This window comes from Panicum virgatum, chromosome 6K (assembly GCF_016808335.1).
Source record: "Panicum virgatum strain AP13 chromosome 6K, P.virgatum_v5, whole genome shotgun sequence".
Taxonomy (NCBI): Eukaryota; Viridiplantae; Streptophyta; class Magnoliopsida; order Poales; family Poaceae; genus Panicum; species Panicum virgatum.
The window spans coordinates 37,419,562-37,437,376 of record NC_053141.1 but is presented as its reverse complement, the minus strand read 5'-3'; the positions used below and the strand labels follow the sequence as shown (position 1 = coordinate 37,437,376).

At 54.5% G+C, this 17,815-nt stretch overlaps 1 protein-coding gene across 1 annotated transcript; it reads left to right on the top strand.

Annotated features, from left to right (window-relative positions):
* The first annotated feature begins 9,430 nt into the window (after positions 1 to 9,430).
* LOC120712484 (cinnamoyl-CoA reductase 1-like) lies at positions 9,431 to 16,996 on the top strand. The gene is made up of 5 exons (XM_039998273.1): positions 9,431 to 9,867; positions 10,031 to 10,185; positions 10,359 to 10,547; positions 12,093 to 12,445; positions 16,535 to 16,996. Exons 1-5 carry the CDS (start codon positions 9,669 to 9,671, stop codon positions 16,773 to 16,775), a joined length of 1,137 nt encoding a protein of 378 aa, XP_039854207.1. The 5' UTR covers positions 9,431 to 9,668; the 3' UTR covers positions 16,776 to 16,996.
* Positions 16,997 to 17,815: the final 819 nt, after the last annotated feature.

Sequence of the window (17,815 nt, the reverse complement as noted above, 5' to 3'; positions counted from 1 at the left end):
ATCATCGATTGCAGAATTTGTTGTCTGAGCTGCAGAGTCTGTCATGGTTCAGATCTGTTGACTTAGGGTTTGGTTGTTGTGGGCTCTGATTCGAATTCCGGATGCTTAGAGAGTTCTTGCTCGAATTTGTAGGGCGGGATTTTCGAATTACGCTCGGATTTGGAAGTTTATTTTGAGTTGGGCTCGAAGTGGAAGTGATGTTCTACTCTTATGCGGGTTGCTTCCAGTTTGAATTTCGTTGGCTCTTAGATATTAATGGAAGCCAGATGCGTTGCCATCGGCTTTTTGGGGGATAATCCAAACACATAGAATTGAAAGACAATGAACCTCATTAAAAGATGGTTTTTTACAGAGGAAAGCCGATTTGACAAAGGAATAATCCTTCGGCTTTACAATCCTACTCCTACAGTACTACGTCTACTGCTCGTAGGTACCTAGTACCTACGGCGTTTGGGGCTCCGGGCCGGTGCATCTCCGCCATTGCTGCTGTCGTCGTCGTCGTCGAAGGCGCTGCTGCCGCCCTCGGACTCGAAGTCGCTGCTCCGACTGCCGCTGCCGCCGCTCTCTTCCTCGCTGTTCTCCTCGGAGGACCCGAGGAATTGGAAGGGATTCCCTCCCATCGGGTCATCGCCGGAGGAGGAGGCGATCTCCTCTTCTGAGGAGGAATCGACTCCGTCCTAGGAGAACTTGTCGTCGCTGTTGCTCTCCAGTTCCTCCTGGAACATGAACTGGAGGTCTTCCCCCTCAGTCTCGGGCTCGTCCTCCTCGGAGACGGTCCCGAAGTCGAACTCCTCTGCATCCCAATGCAGAGGAGCGAGCGCCTAATACGCCGCTATCGGATCGTACTCCGGTGTCGGCTCTCGGCTCTCGGGGATGGAGTCGAGGGAGGAGGCAGAGAGGGTTGAAGAAGGAGAGGAGGAAGAGTCATCAATGGAGTTGGAGCCAGAGGAGGAGGAGATCGCCATGGCTACTGGTTGCTGGAGGATTGGGGTTTTTTGTGCTACTTGGCTTTGGAGGAAGATGAAGTTTGCCGTGAAGAGAGCCGATTCGGGATGAGATTAAATAGTAAAAAGACGGAAGATGGATCGGCAGTTTTCACGTTCTACGAGGAGCCAGTTGCAGAGACGTTGCGTCTTCCTTAGTGGTTGCTGTGTGTTTTAATGAGCATTAATGGGAAGATGAAGCGACGGAGTGGTTTTGGAATTATCATTGCCAAAACCAGGGCGCATGTGTAATCGCCATAAATTAACAGGGTTAATTAATAGGCCGCGAGTGAGTTGGGCTTAATGAAGAGATTGAAGAAGGCTTACGAATCGGCTCCTGCGTGAGCATTTGGGCCCTATGGGCCATGTATCTTTAGATTTAGTTCAGATTGAGTTAGAGATAGAGTCCGATATGGATACATTAGTTTAGATTGTTTCCCAAGTCTCCGGACTATAAATATGTACCCTATGATATTCGTAAAAGAGAATGTCATCACGTTTTGCAAACAACAACTCTCGGCGCACCGCCACCCCTAATTCTAGGGTTTCATCCAAGTATGCGTCATGCTGCCCTGATAGCTTCTTGCGATCAGTGCAGCATTGTTCTTGCCTTTACCTTGGTATTACTCGTACTGAAGTGTTTTTGATGGCGAGTAGTGCTAGTTATCTTAATGTTCGTAGCATGTCTATTAGTAGATCTATCATGCTCTTATTGTTTACCATCTACGAATATCATGTTTTCTCTTTTTTTCTATCTAGTAGATCCAATCTGTTACGGTTTGTTCTTATTTTATAAGGATTAGCTCAATATCTGTTAGGTTAGGCCCTGCAAACAGATTGGATGTTCCGGTGGTGTAATAGATGCTTTATCTTAGCCTCGATAGGGATTGTTCTGGTAATCGTCTCTCGCTAGTTCTTAGGCCTCTGTTTTTTGTCATGGTTTAGTTATGTGTTATATTCGCTATGCCTAATTACGTGTAGGATGTTCCGATCTAGCAGTGAGGCTTTTACCGTCGTGGATCAGATCAGCTAGATTTAATTGAAGCAAGCTTTTCATAATTATTTGCTTTATTCATCAATATCCGGATAGATGCAGATCCAATCTGACACCGGGACTCGATCGGCTCTTTAAAGCCGATGCAAGAGTCGTCCCGAGGAGCCGACCACGGCTCGGACTTACATTTCCACGTGTTTGTGTATGCAGGCAAATCGTTGCAAGCACGTTCGCACCTTCCTGATCGGGTATATGTCAGGTGGCACGCCTTACATTCTCCGGAATCTACGGCGTGTGCCGGATTGCGGGCCGTTGACGAGGGAGCAGTGCCTGCCAGCGCCCCGGCGACCTCCCGGCTCTTCGTGTTGCTTGTCGCTACTCGCCGGTGGGTTTTGACCGACAACGGTGTCGCCATCAACTTCAAAGGAGGCCGTCATTTTCCAGAACATGTGGTTTGCGTGTTCTTCATCGCTCTTAGTCCCCGCTCCACTGGGCGGCCCCTCAGATGGACGTCGGCAGTGGAGCGGCGTAGCTACGAGGAGCTGTTTGGGGATGCAATAGTCACATTGTCACTGGCAAGTATGTTGTTCGGTGGTGGTGCTAATCGACGATCGGTGGAAGTCTTCGGCTTGTGTCATGTCTCCTTTTGTTGGTTAGCGAGTTGTGTATCCCCTTCTCTTTTTACTATGGTGCTGGTGTGGTATCCTCTTCCTTCTCGCTTGTGTTGTGTGAGCTTTGGATGTAAAACTGCTGAACCTTATGTTTTATTGAGCTTGCAAGAAGCTCCGTCAAATGAAATTAGGTGGGGATTCTCTCCCCCCACCCCGTTCTCAAAAAAAAATACCAGCCAACTATCGAAACTATGCAGATTAACCCCCTCCAGCCGAAACTGACCGATTTTGGTCCACATCACCCGTCCGACGTGGCGTCCGTCCGACATCAGCTTTTCTCCTTCTACCCTCTCTTCTCACTTTCTCTCGCGAATAGGTGGGCCTTCCATCTCCACTCTGTTCCCAGCCATGGCCAAGGCACAACGACGGGCACATCGGCCAGCTCGCCGGCATTGGGGCCCAGCCCCACAGCTTCTCATAGCGCTTCGAGCGAGCGCCCTTCCTCCTCCGTCATCACCTCTTGCACCGTCGCGCAGCCTCCTCGAGCTTGAGATCCTAAAGATCGTGCTCTCACATTCTCTCCGCGTTTGCTTCCGTACTAGCCAGACGCGAATGACGCCAGGGCCAGGCCGCCCTGGTACCGATGCTCATCGCTGCCGGTGCTCCGGCCGGTTCTCCCTACAACATCTTGTCCTTGAGGTGCGGCTCGTGCTGCTGGCGTGGTGGTGCCCTCGTCGGTATCCCCGAGCTCGTCGCCCTCTGCGGCGCGGGAGGAGAAGCGGTGGCTGTGGTCATGCCCACCCGTAGAGGCGTCGTGCGGCGCAAGGAGGCCGGCGGTTAGACGAGCTTAATTGGGGCTGGCGGTGTGGGCTCCCTCGGGGAGCGCAACTCCCACCATGGCGGCTACTGGTCGATAGGGGCGACGGCTATGTCTCCGGCGCCGATGACGCATCGACGGTGATGGCGAGGCGGGAAAACGACTATGGCGGCTTGAGGAAGGGACCGGGGGCGACAGAGGCAGCGAGTGGGGAGAGAGAGACAAGCGAGGGGAGAGAGGGTGCAACAACGATGGCAGCAAACGGGGGAAGACAGAGGAGACGACGTTAGCGCCACGGAACGACGACGAGCGAGCATCCTTATCGCGTACGTTGCAGGAGGACAGAGATTTGTCGCAGATCTTTGTCCATCTACAAATTCCAACGCTACCTTGGACCCGTGTATTACTGCAAGTTTGCAACACGTTCGGTGTGTCGCCCGGCCGGCCCCAAACACGTTTCTTGAACCTTGACCGGTTGGCACGCATCACGATCGGAGCAACAGCGCCGGCAGCCGCGCGTGTACACGATCTTCCTTGCCGCCGCCGGCGCGTTGTCCGGCAGCCCGGCCGGAGAACGATCTTCCGATGCCGACCTGCGCCCTTGTCGCTTGGGTGCACCAGGGCGTAGCAGTACAAGCTGGGCTTTCTTTTCAGCGAGACGAAATGAGGTGAGGATCGGAGCAAGCAACAAGGGCATCAGTTTCGGGACGCGTTCGTGCACGGTGTGGCGTGTGTCATCCATCGTCGATCATGGTAGATTTGTTTATTATGCAGTAGCTTGAGAATTGAGATCGTTGCCTGAGGACGTATGCAGACGAAAAGGACGGGAGCTAGATCGATGATGGAACGAGCGAGGCTGCAATGATTCTGCCCCTGTAGGGTGAGGAGGATGTGCCATGTGTCTTGTCTGATCCGGTCGTAGCCTAGCTAGCTAAGCTAGTTGGGCATGAACAACTTGCGTTGCAACCTGCTGCAAGGCTGCAACTCGTTCTGGTTCCATCTAGATCTTCGCTGCTAGGAGTAGTCTCTTCTCGTACAAGGAGGAGGCTGCCGCTTGGTCGTGAAGTTACACCTCCGTTTCATCCACCAACCGCAGAGACGCGGTACAACACGTACGCAGGCGACGACGATGTGATGACTCTGAACTCGGAGTCGACCCTGTAAGCTAAGCATCTACCATCCACAACAAACCCAGGAGAAAGCTACGCTGTGATGATCACAATGTGATTGTCATTTGGGCCCTGGATACTGTTGGTATCTCTGCACCACGCCCAGATCGATCGTCCGTGTTGACAGATTCCTGTCGATAATCTCATCAGGATAAAGCAAAGCTCGTGCTTCATGTTTTTTTTCCCTGCCTTCGGGTTTCTAGAAACGACGACGACCGAAAAAGCTTGACCCAGAGACGTGAACTAGCACTAGCCAACTGGGAGGAACGTACGTCAACAAGGTGCTCGCACGCGCTCGCGATCGCTTGAAGTTAACGACAAGTAGTTGCGTTCTCGGGTCGATTCGCGCTGAAGTCTGCGTGGAGAGGCTGCAACCGGAGGCATAAATTCCACGAACGCCGACGCCAGGCGCTCCGATCGGCGACCGCGAGGGCGTTCAGGGAGCCGCGCCGCCGCCGCCGCCGCCGCGGACTCTTACTAGTAAACCGGCTGGAGTAGACTGGTAATCCCGTGCCGGACAAACGCGACGCCGGCCGTCACGGTCTCTCCGAGCCCAATGTGGATGTCGTATAGTCCCTAGCTAGTCCGCGGCTGTGGCCAGCATTGTCCCAGGACCCAGTCACCGACCAACCCTCACGGCCACGGTCACACGCACGCCGAGTCGGGGAGTGCGTGCTCGCTCGCCGGGGCCGGGCGCTCGGGCGCCGCCCGTCGACACGGTCGCACGGGCACGCCGCACGCCACAGCCGGAGCTCGCTGTGGCCCGGGTTTGGTTGGTAAGCGCACTAGAGTAGGGCACTAGTGATAGCCAGTATAGCCTTGCGCGCGCGCGGCGGGGCACCCCACCGACCAGCAGGCAGCAGCAGCACCCGTCGCCGCCACTCGTTTCGTTGGTAGCTGGGCCCCGGGGGCGCGCGGCGGCACCAGTGCGGCGCCCACCGGCGCCGATGCCGCGCCGCGCCCGTGTCCGCCTGCGCCTGCCGCGCGCCGCTCCTTTCCTATCCCCTGACTGCCTTTAGCCCTTTACCCGGGCCACAAGTCCGGTGGCGAGGGAGGGAGCGCGACGCTAGTGCCCCTCCGCCCGCTCACGGAGGGCGCGCGGGGGCTCCACCGAGGCACCGACCACTCCGCCCCGGGCGGCCTCGAGTAGTCGAGTGAGCTTGCTCTGTTGGGCGTGGCGGGGCCTCGCCTCGGTAGGCGCCGAGCAGAGTTGCAGACAGCGTGCGGCGCACCCACCACATTGTGCGGCGCTCGCGCGCGGCGGGGGGCCCCGGCCGGCAACCCGGCACGCATGGTTCCAGCCTTCCAGGGCTAATCCACCAGAGTGCCAAGCTGGTGTAGGCCTCTTGTCCGGCATGGATGCAAGCTGCCTGCAACATGCGTCCATGTCCGCCCATGGTCCAGGCACGTTTCTGTCGAAGCAGCTCGCGACAGTTTCGGCTCAGGGCGACTTTTTGCCACTTTTTGTGTATACGATTGAAAGTATGTAGAATTCAAGGTAGTTTGGTGGTGGCGCGATAAAGAAAAGAAAAACTGGGTACCAATGGCGCCATTTCAGGGAACGAAAACTTGTTGCCAATTCATGAAATCTTGCATCGGGACGCCAAACAAACACTACTCGCGCCACGCAGTTTCTCGGCAGCTCAGCTCGCAACCAAAAAGATGCAATTATACAACCAGTTTGTTTTTTTTGCGAGGAAAAAACATTGATCATTAAACATAAATAGGTCACATTACCGTGTGTTTGGTTGTGGGAGTAGGTGGGATGGGTCGGCTCCAACCCTCGTTTTGGGGTTGGTTCCAATCTATATCATGTTTGGTTTGTATTTGGGGTCGGGGTTGGGTTGATCCCATTTTTTGTTTGGTTGGAGGGATGAAAAAGAGAGGATGGATGGTTCATTTAACACCGTGAGCTACTGCTTGGTGGGTCCCACCGGTCATTCTCTGGACTCTTCTTCTTCCTCGGTTCGTTCGCTGTCTTTGCCCCGCCCACCCAATAAATCAATCAACGAATCAACCATTGGATTGAGCTAGCCATTTGGGTACGGTCCTACGGAGGGCAGCCGTTGTTGGGGCTGTTGGTCTCGCACGACGCCCCCGGGCCTCCGAGCTGCTGGTCACCGCGCCGGCAACCATGCCGGCCACGCTGGAACGGCCACGCGCACTGCCCGGCCACTGGTACGCGGGGTTCCCCACCCACGCGTATGCCGCGCGGGTCGACAACCCTGCGCCGCCGCCGCCGCCCGACCCGTGGTGCCCGCACCGGCTCGCGCAGAAGCCCTCCACCGCCACGTCCCGCGCCGTGAGCACCAGCGCGAGGCCGCCGGCCTGTGCGGGGCGCGCCGCGGCCGCGAGCGCCGGGAGCTGGGACAGCTTCAGGCTCTTCCCCAGCGAGCACGCCTCGTCCGACGCGGGGGGCTGCCCCACCAGGGGGGCGGCCGCTGCGGCGCGGAGGAGAGGGAGAGGAGGACGTCGGTGACGACGGCCTTCTGAGCGGGCGGCCTGTACAGCTCCATGAGGCTCCTGCTTGGGCTAGCCGCGGAGCGCCGCGCCGAGGCCGGGCTCATCAGGAGCACCAGCGCCAGGAGCGAGAGCAGAGCGCGGCCCCTGCGTCGGAAGCTACTGGAAGCTGCCGCCGAGGCCATCGCCGAGGCCCCTAGGTCGAGACGAGGACGACGAGATGGACGAGACGGACGCCGACGGAACCCGTCCGGGTTGGCTCCGTCCCTCGAAATTCAACGGGCGAAGCGAACCCGCATCTTGCGGGAATATCCTCTCCTGGAGCCGCTCCGCTTCCTTTGCCCCTCATCCAAACAGACCAAAAGGGGTCGGCTCCAACCAGGTTCGCTCCGCACCTCCAACCAAACACACGGTTACAGTCTAGGAGCACAACATGGTGTATACATCTAGGAATTTCTGTTAACCAAACCTCGGAGCCGAAAGCTTGTCTAGCATGTTGTGCCAATTCATGTGCTACTTTATTTTGCTCTCTATTGATCTTGACCAAACAAACATTTCTCAGCATTCTCTTGATGTTTTTGCTATCTTCTACCAAGCTTGCATAAATAGAACGATCAATTCCATGCTTAGCATGCAAGAGCAGCCACACAAATCGAACAATCAAACTCTAGAACCACTGGGCCGTAATACCATTGATGAGCCAACCACAAGCCTTCCCTACATACAAGTGGAGCTCTGCTTCTTCCGCCGAGGTGCACTGAAACATGTACCTCCATGAAGGGAGAAGGACATGTCCCTTGTGATCCCGAATGATGACCCCTACAGAGGCTTCTTCTATCACCTTAACATACTCCCTCCGTCCTCAAATGTAAGTCATTTTATGATTCAAAAATTGTCCTCAAATATAAGTCATTCTAAGATGAGTGTGGACCCAATCATCTTAATTGTGCATCGTTTTTTAGTCTTTCCCGATAAAAAGATGTGCATGCAACTATGTAGGGGGAGGTACATGTGGGGGAGGTGCATGGGAAAAGGCATACTAATTTAATTAGCACATTCCCAAGGCTTAATAATTAGGGGTAGGAGAGTCTTTTCTACACAATCATAATCTGTCCTAAAAACTCTAAAATGACTTACATTCGAGGACGGAGGGAGTAACTTCCATCGGCATTTATTTCTAATCCATCCTTCCACCGGTGGTTGCCATGAGAACTTGGGTGTTTGCTTCTTCATAGGCACCTTGCGCTTTTGTTTTCCTAAAAAAACATTGTGAGGAAACTTTCCTGTCATATCATCTATAATATTACGTTGTTTTTGCAAAAAAGTTCTTTGCAGGGCTCTTAAAGCACGAGCTGAGGCATCAATAACCAGTTGTTAATAAACATGCCTCAGATAAAGCTTCTAATAAACAACCAGTTTTTACCTGCACGGGGTAGGTAGCACACATATAATAAACCCGCAAAGCTTAATTAACATTATGATTTATTATGCGCATGAAAATCATAAACCCCGGCTGTTTAGCCGTCCATTTCGGAGAAGCAGGTCGATCGCTGACCTCACGGTGACGTGGCAACCACAACCCCGAGCCCGGCCTTCACGCGAACCACGTGGTGATGCCGGTGTGGCCGGCCGGAGCCGGACGGCGCGTCTGCGTCGAACCGCTTCGTTCATCCCTCCGCGTCCGGTCCACTGGCACGGACACACGGACACAACCACCGGATGAAAAGCAGGTTCATAAATTGTTGGACACGGCGTGTGCGCGCACGCAGCACAGCGCCCCCTGCAACGGCTGAATTCCTGTCGATATCTCACCAATAGTTGACCTAGCAGCAGCTAGCTATATCTTGCCGCTGACTGCACGACGCATCAATGGCGGTTCAGAGAGCCGCTCCGATGCAGTGTTGACACGAACATGAACCACCACGCCGCGGCCGGCCGGGCCGGTACCTCACGTACGACTAGTGGAGGTAAAGAGCCGTCAAATTTAGCCTAAATAATCTAAGAGTCAAGCTCTAATTTTATATAATTTTGAATTAAAGAATTAAAAAGCCAAATTGAGCTGTTAAGTGGTCACTAAAATCATGGCTCATTATCACCTCTATGTACGACCTAAGGACCGGCCGGGTCCAGTCGGAATCCCCCGGCGCAGTATGCACGTAATTCGCATGACGCACGCGCGACGCCGGAGACGGTAGGGGTTGCCGGCTCACCTAACCCGCGGTCGCCATCGCGGCGAGGGGCCACCGCACGGACCCTCAGCTACTCTCACTTTCACGCGCACTGCCTGCGCTCGCTCGCTCGATCGCCCGGCCCCGTCCGGCCGTGTCCGCAAGCTCTCCGATCTTTCCGTCACCGGCCGGCCGTGTCGCCTCGGCTTGGCTTATAAATTCCGCGCCACTCAACACCGGCCCTCTCAGGAAGGATCCTACCAAACCTACCAACTCCTCCTCCTCGACCGATCGCCCGCGCAAAGGGGAAACCTAAAAAAAAAAACTAACTCGCCATTCGCCAACTAGCTAGCTTAACTTTCTCTCCGCTTCGGGCGCCACCGCGATCGTGCGAGGTTTCGTGAAGACACCAGAGAGTAGTAGCGGGGGTGTTGAGGAACTGATCTGATCGTCGATCGTGAAGACGATGACCGTGGTCGACGCCGTGTCGTCCGCGGGCGCCGGCGACGCCGTCGCGCCCGCCGCCGACGCCGCGGGGCAGCCGCCGGCTGCGGGGAACGGGCAGACGGTGTGCGTCACCGGCGCGGCCGGGTACATCGCGTCGTGGCTCGTCAAGCTGCTGCTCGAGAAGGGGTACACTGTCAAGGGCACCGTCAGGAACCCAGGCATGTGCACACTAGCGACGCGCACCGCACGCATAGATGCTTTCTTTTTTTTTTCTTTTTATTTACACGCGTGGCAGGGATGATTATATATCGTCCGAACAGATCAGGCATCTGACTAACAACGTCGTTGTGTTCTTGGGTTGTTGATGGCGATGGCATGCAGATGACCCGAAGAACGCGCACCTCAAGGCGCTGGACGGCGCCGCCGAGCGGCTCTTCCTCTGCAAGGCCGACCTCCTGGACTTCGACGCCATCTGCCGCGCCGTGGAGGGCTGCCAGGGCGTCTTCCACACCGCCTCCCCCGTCACCGACGACCCCGTGAGTACCACCTCCCACACCTCTCTCTCCGGCCACCGCCGATCCAACTCAACTGCTCCGATCCCTTGCGCGCCGCCGCTGCCGCCATTACCGGCCAAGCGAAGGCAGCAGGGGACCGATCATGATCGATGACGTACGTGCTGCTAACCGCGCGCGCGTATGCGTGCATGCAGGAGCAAATGGTGGAGCCCGCGGTGCGCGGCACGGAGTACGTGATCAGGGCGGCGGCGGAGGCCGGCACGGTGCGGCGGGTGGTGTTCACGTCCTCCATCGGCGCCGTCACCATGGACCCCAACCGCGGGCCCGACGTGGTGGTCGACGAATCCTGCTGGAGCGACCTCGACTTCTGCAAGAAAACCAGGGTGGGTGCTTGGTCACTTTTACCCCTCGCTCTCTCGCCCTCTCCCCATCCGTCCATTCCATCTCTAGCTCTCCTCACCCATCCTGCTAGCTACCTTTCGCTAGCTGCACCATATTGTAGTATATTTTTCCCTTTTTGTTTTCTTTGCATCTCATGAGAAATGGAGGAAAAACAAACTAAAGATAGCTATCATGAGATAGGTGAAATAATTACCTAGCTATATATGGGCACGCACTACCAACCAACCGAACCCTAAAATAGAGTTCGTCTTTTGAGGCATCCAATGGGATCGAGTGCTCATCGATGGTGCCTGCTGCTGAGAGCACAGCCAGCACTAGCTAGATTTGAATCAAAGCTTTTTCTCCGGTGACTGGCGTGCACTTTATTTTGGATAAAGGAACATTTCAATATTCCGGACTCTACATCAAGGTGTTGTTGAAATAGTTACCGGCGTGCACTACCCCAAAAAAATAGAAATTTTTGGTCTTGGAAAAACAAGAACGCAAGCAATAGCAAGCTAAACACGTAATTATCTCCCAAAAATAATGCAAGCTAATTGAGCTTACTAACGTACGTACGTGAAATATCCTGCATGATGCCACGCCGATAGACACGTGCGTGGCATGCATAGGTCCAAGCTAATCAGGCTTATTGTTGGCCCTCCCAATCTGTTGCTTCTTGTTCCACTTTTTTTTTTGTGGGTATCTGTTATTTCACTTTCTAGGAAGACCAGAAGAGTAAAACTCTACTGAAGGCATGGTTGGAAGGAGAGAGGACCGCTCTAGAAAGCTTTGGGATTTAGTTTTAAGTTTTGTACAGAATCCTAGATATTCTTGTCCCAAAACCTTACCCATGTATGTTTTCTGAACACGACATGAACTCTTTGAAAAGCTGAAAAATTCGAACCTTGGTATGGCTTGCCAACCCGCCACTACAATAGTAGTAGTAGTACACACATGCGCGCCCACCTTAAAAGTCCAATCCGACCACTACTATATATACAATCTTACTTGTGTAGCGCCGTCAACGAACGGTCATGCCATACATAGAAACGGGGGGGGGCTTTGTGTCATTTCGTTCTGGACGAAGCTTTGCCTTTGTTGGGTGAACAAAACAAATTCTATGCCTTCAATAAGCTAGAGAGAGCCTACCAGGGTCTTGCAAACGGTCAAGCAGACTTCTTCTTCAAGGTGAGCAGTGAGCACGCAGCAGTGCATGCGCCTGATGATTTGCTGTGAAGTGGTAAACAAACTCGCTGTCGTATCAAACGCTGGGGATGGAAATTAAAACTCGCTGTCCAGACAAGTACAGTGAACGTTTCCAAATCTGGGAAACAAGATTAGCTCTTTCAGTATTCATCATAGCACAGCGACCCGACATCTTTAGCGATCTGACATTTCTAAAATTCAAATTTTTTCGCGAACTAAACACAGCCTTAGCTTTTCAAAAAAAAAGTAGCTAGCTAGTGTATTTGCAGTAGTGCTTGCCCTTTCTGAAACTCTAGCAGCTTCTGATTCTGATGTGATCCGTGCATGTGCGCACGCAGAACTGGTACTGCTACGGCAAGGCGGTGGCGGAGCAGGCGGCGTGGGATGCGGCGCGGCAGCGCGGCGTGGACCTGGTGGTGGTGAACCCGGTGCTGGTGGTGGGCCCGCTGCTGCAGCCGACGGTGAACGCCAGCATCGCGCACATCCTCAAGTACCTGGACGGCTCCGCCCGCACCTTCGCCAACGCCGTGCAGGCCTACGTCGACGTCCGCGACGTCGCCGCCGCGCACCTCCTCGTCTTCGAGGCCCCCGCCGCCTCCGGCCGCCACCTCTGCGCCGACCGCGTCCTCCACCGCGAGGACGTCGTCCGCATCCTCGCCAAGCTCTTCCCCGAGTACCCCGTCCCCACCAGGTACGCAGCTAGCTAGGTTCGATTCGCATTCCATTATCCTATGGCGACGACGGCGACGACCCAATGCAACACAGTTTGCAAATGGCATGTGCCTAGTTATAGCAGTTGGCTTGTCCATTTCCAAGCCTTAAAGCCTTATGGCTAGTTGCTTAGTTAGGGGGGCGCTGGGCAGCAGTAAGGAACGGCATGATTAGGCAGCAACCGAGTGATGATAGTATTCCTGATCAATTCGGTGGATCCCAGCGGCGGTAGGTAACGATGGATAGGACTGGCCGGCCACTTACACTTGCTCCATCATCAACTCGATCGATCGGTAAGCAAGTGGTCATCGCCTGCAGGCCGAGCTTGGGTTCAGGTGAACCAACCCCCTTGTCCGGACGCAGAGCGTACGTGCTGTTTCTGGCCGGCCGACGGCGCGCGGCGCACGTGTCAGAAGCTGGTACGTGGGCGTCGCCGTCGACGGAAACGGAAGTAGGTGAGGTGTTGGCCGGAGTCCTCTGTATGCCACAACTGAACCCAACTAGCAGGATATAGTAGCTCGATCAGAAATTCAGAATCTTTGTTTGCACACTAGTCTTGGCGAGCAATTGACCTTGACGGGTAGCTGTCGGAGCGGTAGAAATCTGTAGCGTCAGAGAGCGGCGAAAGTAGCGTGTGGTCTTTGCAAGCTCTGATCGATGATGGCCATTATCCTGTCTGATCCGTTCGCTTCGCCGTTGGACAATTGAGTACGCCCGGCCTGGGTGCTGGTATGTATCAGCATCACCCGTACACGACTTTGGATGTTGAAAAGTCCTGGAGCAGACGCCTTGCTCGCGCCTGCGTGACTGCAACTCTGTATACAAGTTTTATTTATTAAAAAGCACTGTGTAAGTTTTTTTTTTGCTGGTCCATTGGCCACACGGTGCAGGCCTACATGTGACAGAGCTGCACTTAATCTAGGAGAGAAGTTGCTCAGAAATCATGCGTGTCACAGACATCAATAAGGTCATGGAAAAATACAGCCCACTAGCTCGATATGCAGGCACAACCCACCTACTTGCACATTTAGTCGCCATTTGTATAAGAGAGCAGTTTAGACAAATTTAAGAAACAATGGAAGGTAATGTAGAAACTTCGTAGGAATTTTCCCGTGTACTCTTTGCTAAACTTTCCTTGTCCATAGAGTACTCAACGGCTCAAACGCATGAGAGTAGCCTACCTAAGAAAGCAGATCAATGACACTCTCCTTCCTGCAACCATTTTTTTTTGATACATGGTTCTCGAAATAGATCTACGAGCATGCATTTTTCTTCCCTGCACTCTAGATGATTGAGACACACAAGTGCTACACAAAAGCATGTCCAATATTTACACGCCATCCTCCAGTATTTTCAAACAAATCATCATGCATGGACAAAGATAGGAGGTTAAATTCAAGGAAAAAGTCCACTTTTGGCCCCTTAACTATTGTGTTGGTCTAATTTTAACCCTCAACTACAAAACTGTCTGGGATCAGTACCCCAACTACCAAAACCGTTCACTTTTAGCACCTGGACCTGATTTTGGTGGTTTTCATTTGACGTGGCACATGTTGACCAGTATTGACCGATGATGTGGACAGAGAGGGCCACGTCGGCCGGCATCTCCTCCCGCCTTGTTCCCCTCCGCCTGCCGCCGCCATCGGCCTCCCCTCCCGCCCTGTTCCCCTCTGCCAGCGCCGCCTCCCCTCCCACCTCCATCTCGGCCTCCGCAACCGACCCCGCACCATGCCATACAGGCTGCAGCAGCGGCCCTGCCACAAACCCCCGCGGAGGCGTTGCAGGGGGCGAGCGCGGCGTGGCTCGAACGTCCTCAAGTCCGGTGACGGGGCAGGGCGGTGAGACTTCACCTCCGAACTCGTTCTTCTTCGATTGATGGCACAAATAGAATCATTCGGCTCTCGCGTAGCTCGTGCTCACACTAGATAGACGCGTTCGCCGCTGCCATGACTGGAACGCGGCCGGCCGCCACCGGCCAGCCTGCCACCGTCGCGCGCACGCTGCGGGCCGCCTCCGCGTGCCCCTGCGTCGTGCCACTGAGCGCCGCGGCACCGCCCGGCCGCACTGACCGCCGCCTACTCGCCCCGCTGCCGGTCTGCCCCCCTGCTTGCACCGAGCTGCGCCACTGCCCGCAATGGCCGCTACGCCGGCAGAGCCTGCCTTTGCCATTGCGCCCGCTTGCCTGCACCGCCGCGTGTACGCCGCGCGTGCGCCGCGCACCGCCCCTGTGCAGTGTCAGAAGGGGCTGGTTAGGGGTGTGGCTGAGTAGGAGGAGGTGGTGGCCTGGGCCGGCGGGATTTGGTCCGGCGGCGGTGGAGTCTGCTCTGTTTTTGAACCGAGGAAGAAGAAGAGAGAGACTGAATGGGAGAGGGAGGAAGGTGGAGAGGTTCCAGCGTGGGTTCGCCGGCGGCGTAGGCGCGGTCCCACGACAGCGCGCATGGGGCTCCCCGGTGGTGGCGCGCAGAGGGATCCTGGCGTGGGCTGCCGGGCTCGTCGTGCGGCTTCCCCACCGAGCCAAGGTGTCGGAGAAATTCGCCATCGTCGGAGAAATTCGTCTTCCCCGAGCAAGCTCCGGCCGATTCCTCCAGCCTACAGCCCCGTGTACACCCCACCTCCATTCCTAACCCATCTGTTCAAGCCCTCGTGCCTTGAATCGACGCCGAGTACCCTGCCCTGTTCCGCTCGCCGCCGGCAAGGTAGTTCACGGTGAGCCCTATGCTCCGGCTGATTTTCTTCCAATACGACCGCATGGCTAGCTCTCCTAGGTTGTGTAGGTGCTTGTTGTGCCGTTTGTTGGCTTGCTGTGCGCGTGCCATCGCCGGGACGCCTGCGCCGCCGTGCATGGCGCCGCCGCCGGGTTTTGCTGGTTCCCATCTCGCGCTGTCGAAATTAGGGAGCGCACTGCGTATCCTAGGCTCTCATGATGCTACCCGTGCCGCTTGTTGCCCTGGATCTGCGCTCCTCGCGCCTACCGGTAGCTTCGCCGCCGCCGGTCAAGCCCTAGCTGCCGCCGCCGCCGTTAACCGCTGCTTCGCCTTTGTCTTTGAGCTCTAGCGCCACCCGTTTGTTCGCCATGTTGCGCTGAGCCCCGCGGTGCCCTTGGCTTGGCCGAGGAGGTTCGCCGCCAGGCATTCCTGGCCGGGTCAGCGCCGCCGCGCCTCGGTCAAGGCCGGCGCGTGCGCGACTTGGCCATGTGCGACGCCAAGGGTCGGAAGGGGCCATATTGCAATTTTGTTCCCCTCCCACATGGCCCTTTGTCCACGCTGGCCCTGCCACGTAGGCGAAAAGCTGCCATGTCATGGTCAATGTAGTTAAAACCACCGCCACGTCCGCTCAATACCACCCAAATCAGTCTCAGGGTATAAATTGATCTGGTTTGAAAGTTCGGGTGTCCACTGTGTCCGGTTTCGTAGTTGGGGGTCAAAGTTGGACAAATCCAATAGTTGAGGGGTCAAATGTGGACTTTTTCCTAAATTCAAAAGAACACGGAAGTTGCGGACACTGGCGAGATAGCTGAGCCATCATGGGAAGCGAAACTGATGATCAGTCGATCAGAATATTCAACAGCTGACTGCAAAAATATACAGTGTCTCTACCAAACTCTAGGCCGGGCGCGCGCTGGAATGTTCAACTTTCTTTTTGGCGAGCAACGTCTTTGTAGCAGCGGTGGACTGAAACGGATCCGTTCGCTCGTTTACACCTTCTCCTGGTATAATAGTCGAGATCCTTGACAAGTTCAGATGATTGTTTCAAAGATACCTCGTCGTCGACCATGATCTCTACTATGTCGTAATCTCACCCCTACCAACGAAACCTAACCTTAGCATCCATCACAGCATTAGCATCACACTGACGCAATGGCCGCGTGTGCTTTTGGTCCAAGTGAAGGAATCTCACCTGTATAGTCAGTAAAAAATCACAAGAAAGATAACTAGGAAATTATATAGCTAGCAAAAAAAGAAGTGATATTGACCTATGCTTCTTTTTTTTACGGTGACGTTGTTCACGACTGAAACAAACTGCTAGCTTCAGTAAGCTGACCGTGTGTGAGCGTTTGATTTGGGTGCAGGTGCTCCGACGAGGTGAACCCGCGGAAGCAGGCGTACAAGTTCTCGAACCAGAAGCTCCGGGACCTGGGGCTGGAGTTCCGGCCGGTGAGCCAGTCGCTGTACGACACGGTGAAGAGCCTCCAGGAGAAGGGCCACCTGCCGGTGCTCGCCGAGCAGGCGCCCGAGCTGGAGGCCGAGAAGGAGGCCGCCGCCCCCGCCGCCGAGGTGCAGCAGGGCGGGACGATCGCCATCCGTGCGTGAGGTCCAGGCAGATGGCGCCACGAATGAACAGAATGCAAGCCATGTTCATATGCTGCCCGGGCGGTGCCCCTGATGTGTAACCCAAGTAGTAGTGTTTGTTGCCTGTCTGATGCCCCTACCAAGACTTGTAACGTCGTGCTGCTCGTCCTTGTGAACTATAGTGGGTGAATAAATATGGTTAATTCCCTAAAAAATAAATATGGTTAATGTTCGTTCAGTAATGTTCGGTTGGGGTCTTTCATCTTTTGCGGCGGAGTTCATCAATTGCTTCGAAAGCGATTCTGAACCGACCAATTTGAAGTACATTTGGAGAAAGAGCAAAGGCACCGTAATGGATAGGATTGGGGTTGGCATCCCCAGTATGGACCAGAGGAACTCTCTCCTCTCTTTGCTGGTGAGTGGTGAGACAGCGCTTGACATCTGCCCTGACATGTGCCATGGTTCTCCCAAGAATATGTAAGCAGAATGACAGAAATCTTGGGGGGGTGGAATTGATCAGGAGGTTTAGACTCTAGAACACTCTTCGTTGTTAAATCATAATAGAACACATGTTTGCCACCCTTACTTTGATAATCACATAAAGCTTCAAAGGAATACACAGGAAACAATGACAGTAGCCAGGCATATACAATATGGACAGTGTTGTACAGTCATTCAAGAGTCTGTTATTCACATAGGGAGAAGCCAGATGACTCAAAATCAGTAATTCCAGTAATATTATGTTACAAAATTCCATGCATTTTATAACTTGCTCAAACATATCGTCAAGGCTATTAAGTGGTTAGATTTCAGAAGATGGCAGAATGAACCGGGAGTTCCTTCATTATCAAACAAGCATCTCGCTGTTCATGTTTGGTAGCCGAAGAGCCCAGTTGCTTAAGAACCAGCTCTATTAATGGTGATGCAAGAGTAGCTAGTAAAGACCAGTTTGCCGTCCTTGATCGTGACAATACACGCAATACAATGCAGGAATCATTGCAACTCACACGAAACAACGACAGTTGACAGCACCAAGATCACAACATCCGGAGTTAAAATAC

What these genes read in the sequence shown, in the direction of transcription:
- LOC120712484 (XM_039998273.1), top strand. Translation starts at nt 9,669, where the DNA reads ATGACCGTGGTCGACGCCGTGTCGTCCGCGGGCGCCGGCGACGCCGTC. An exon ending in GGGCACCGTCAGGAACCCAG is followed by an intron (nt 9,868 to 10,030) that starts GCATGTGCACAC and finishes GATGGCATGCAG; the next exon opens with ATGACCCGAAGAACGCGCAC. An exon ending in ACTTCTGCAAGAAAACCAGG is followed by an intron (nt 10,548 to 12,092) that starts GTGGGTGCTTGG and finishes GTGCGCACGCAG; the next exon opens with AACTGGTACTGCTACGGCAA.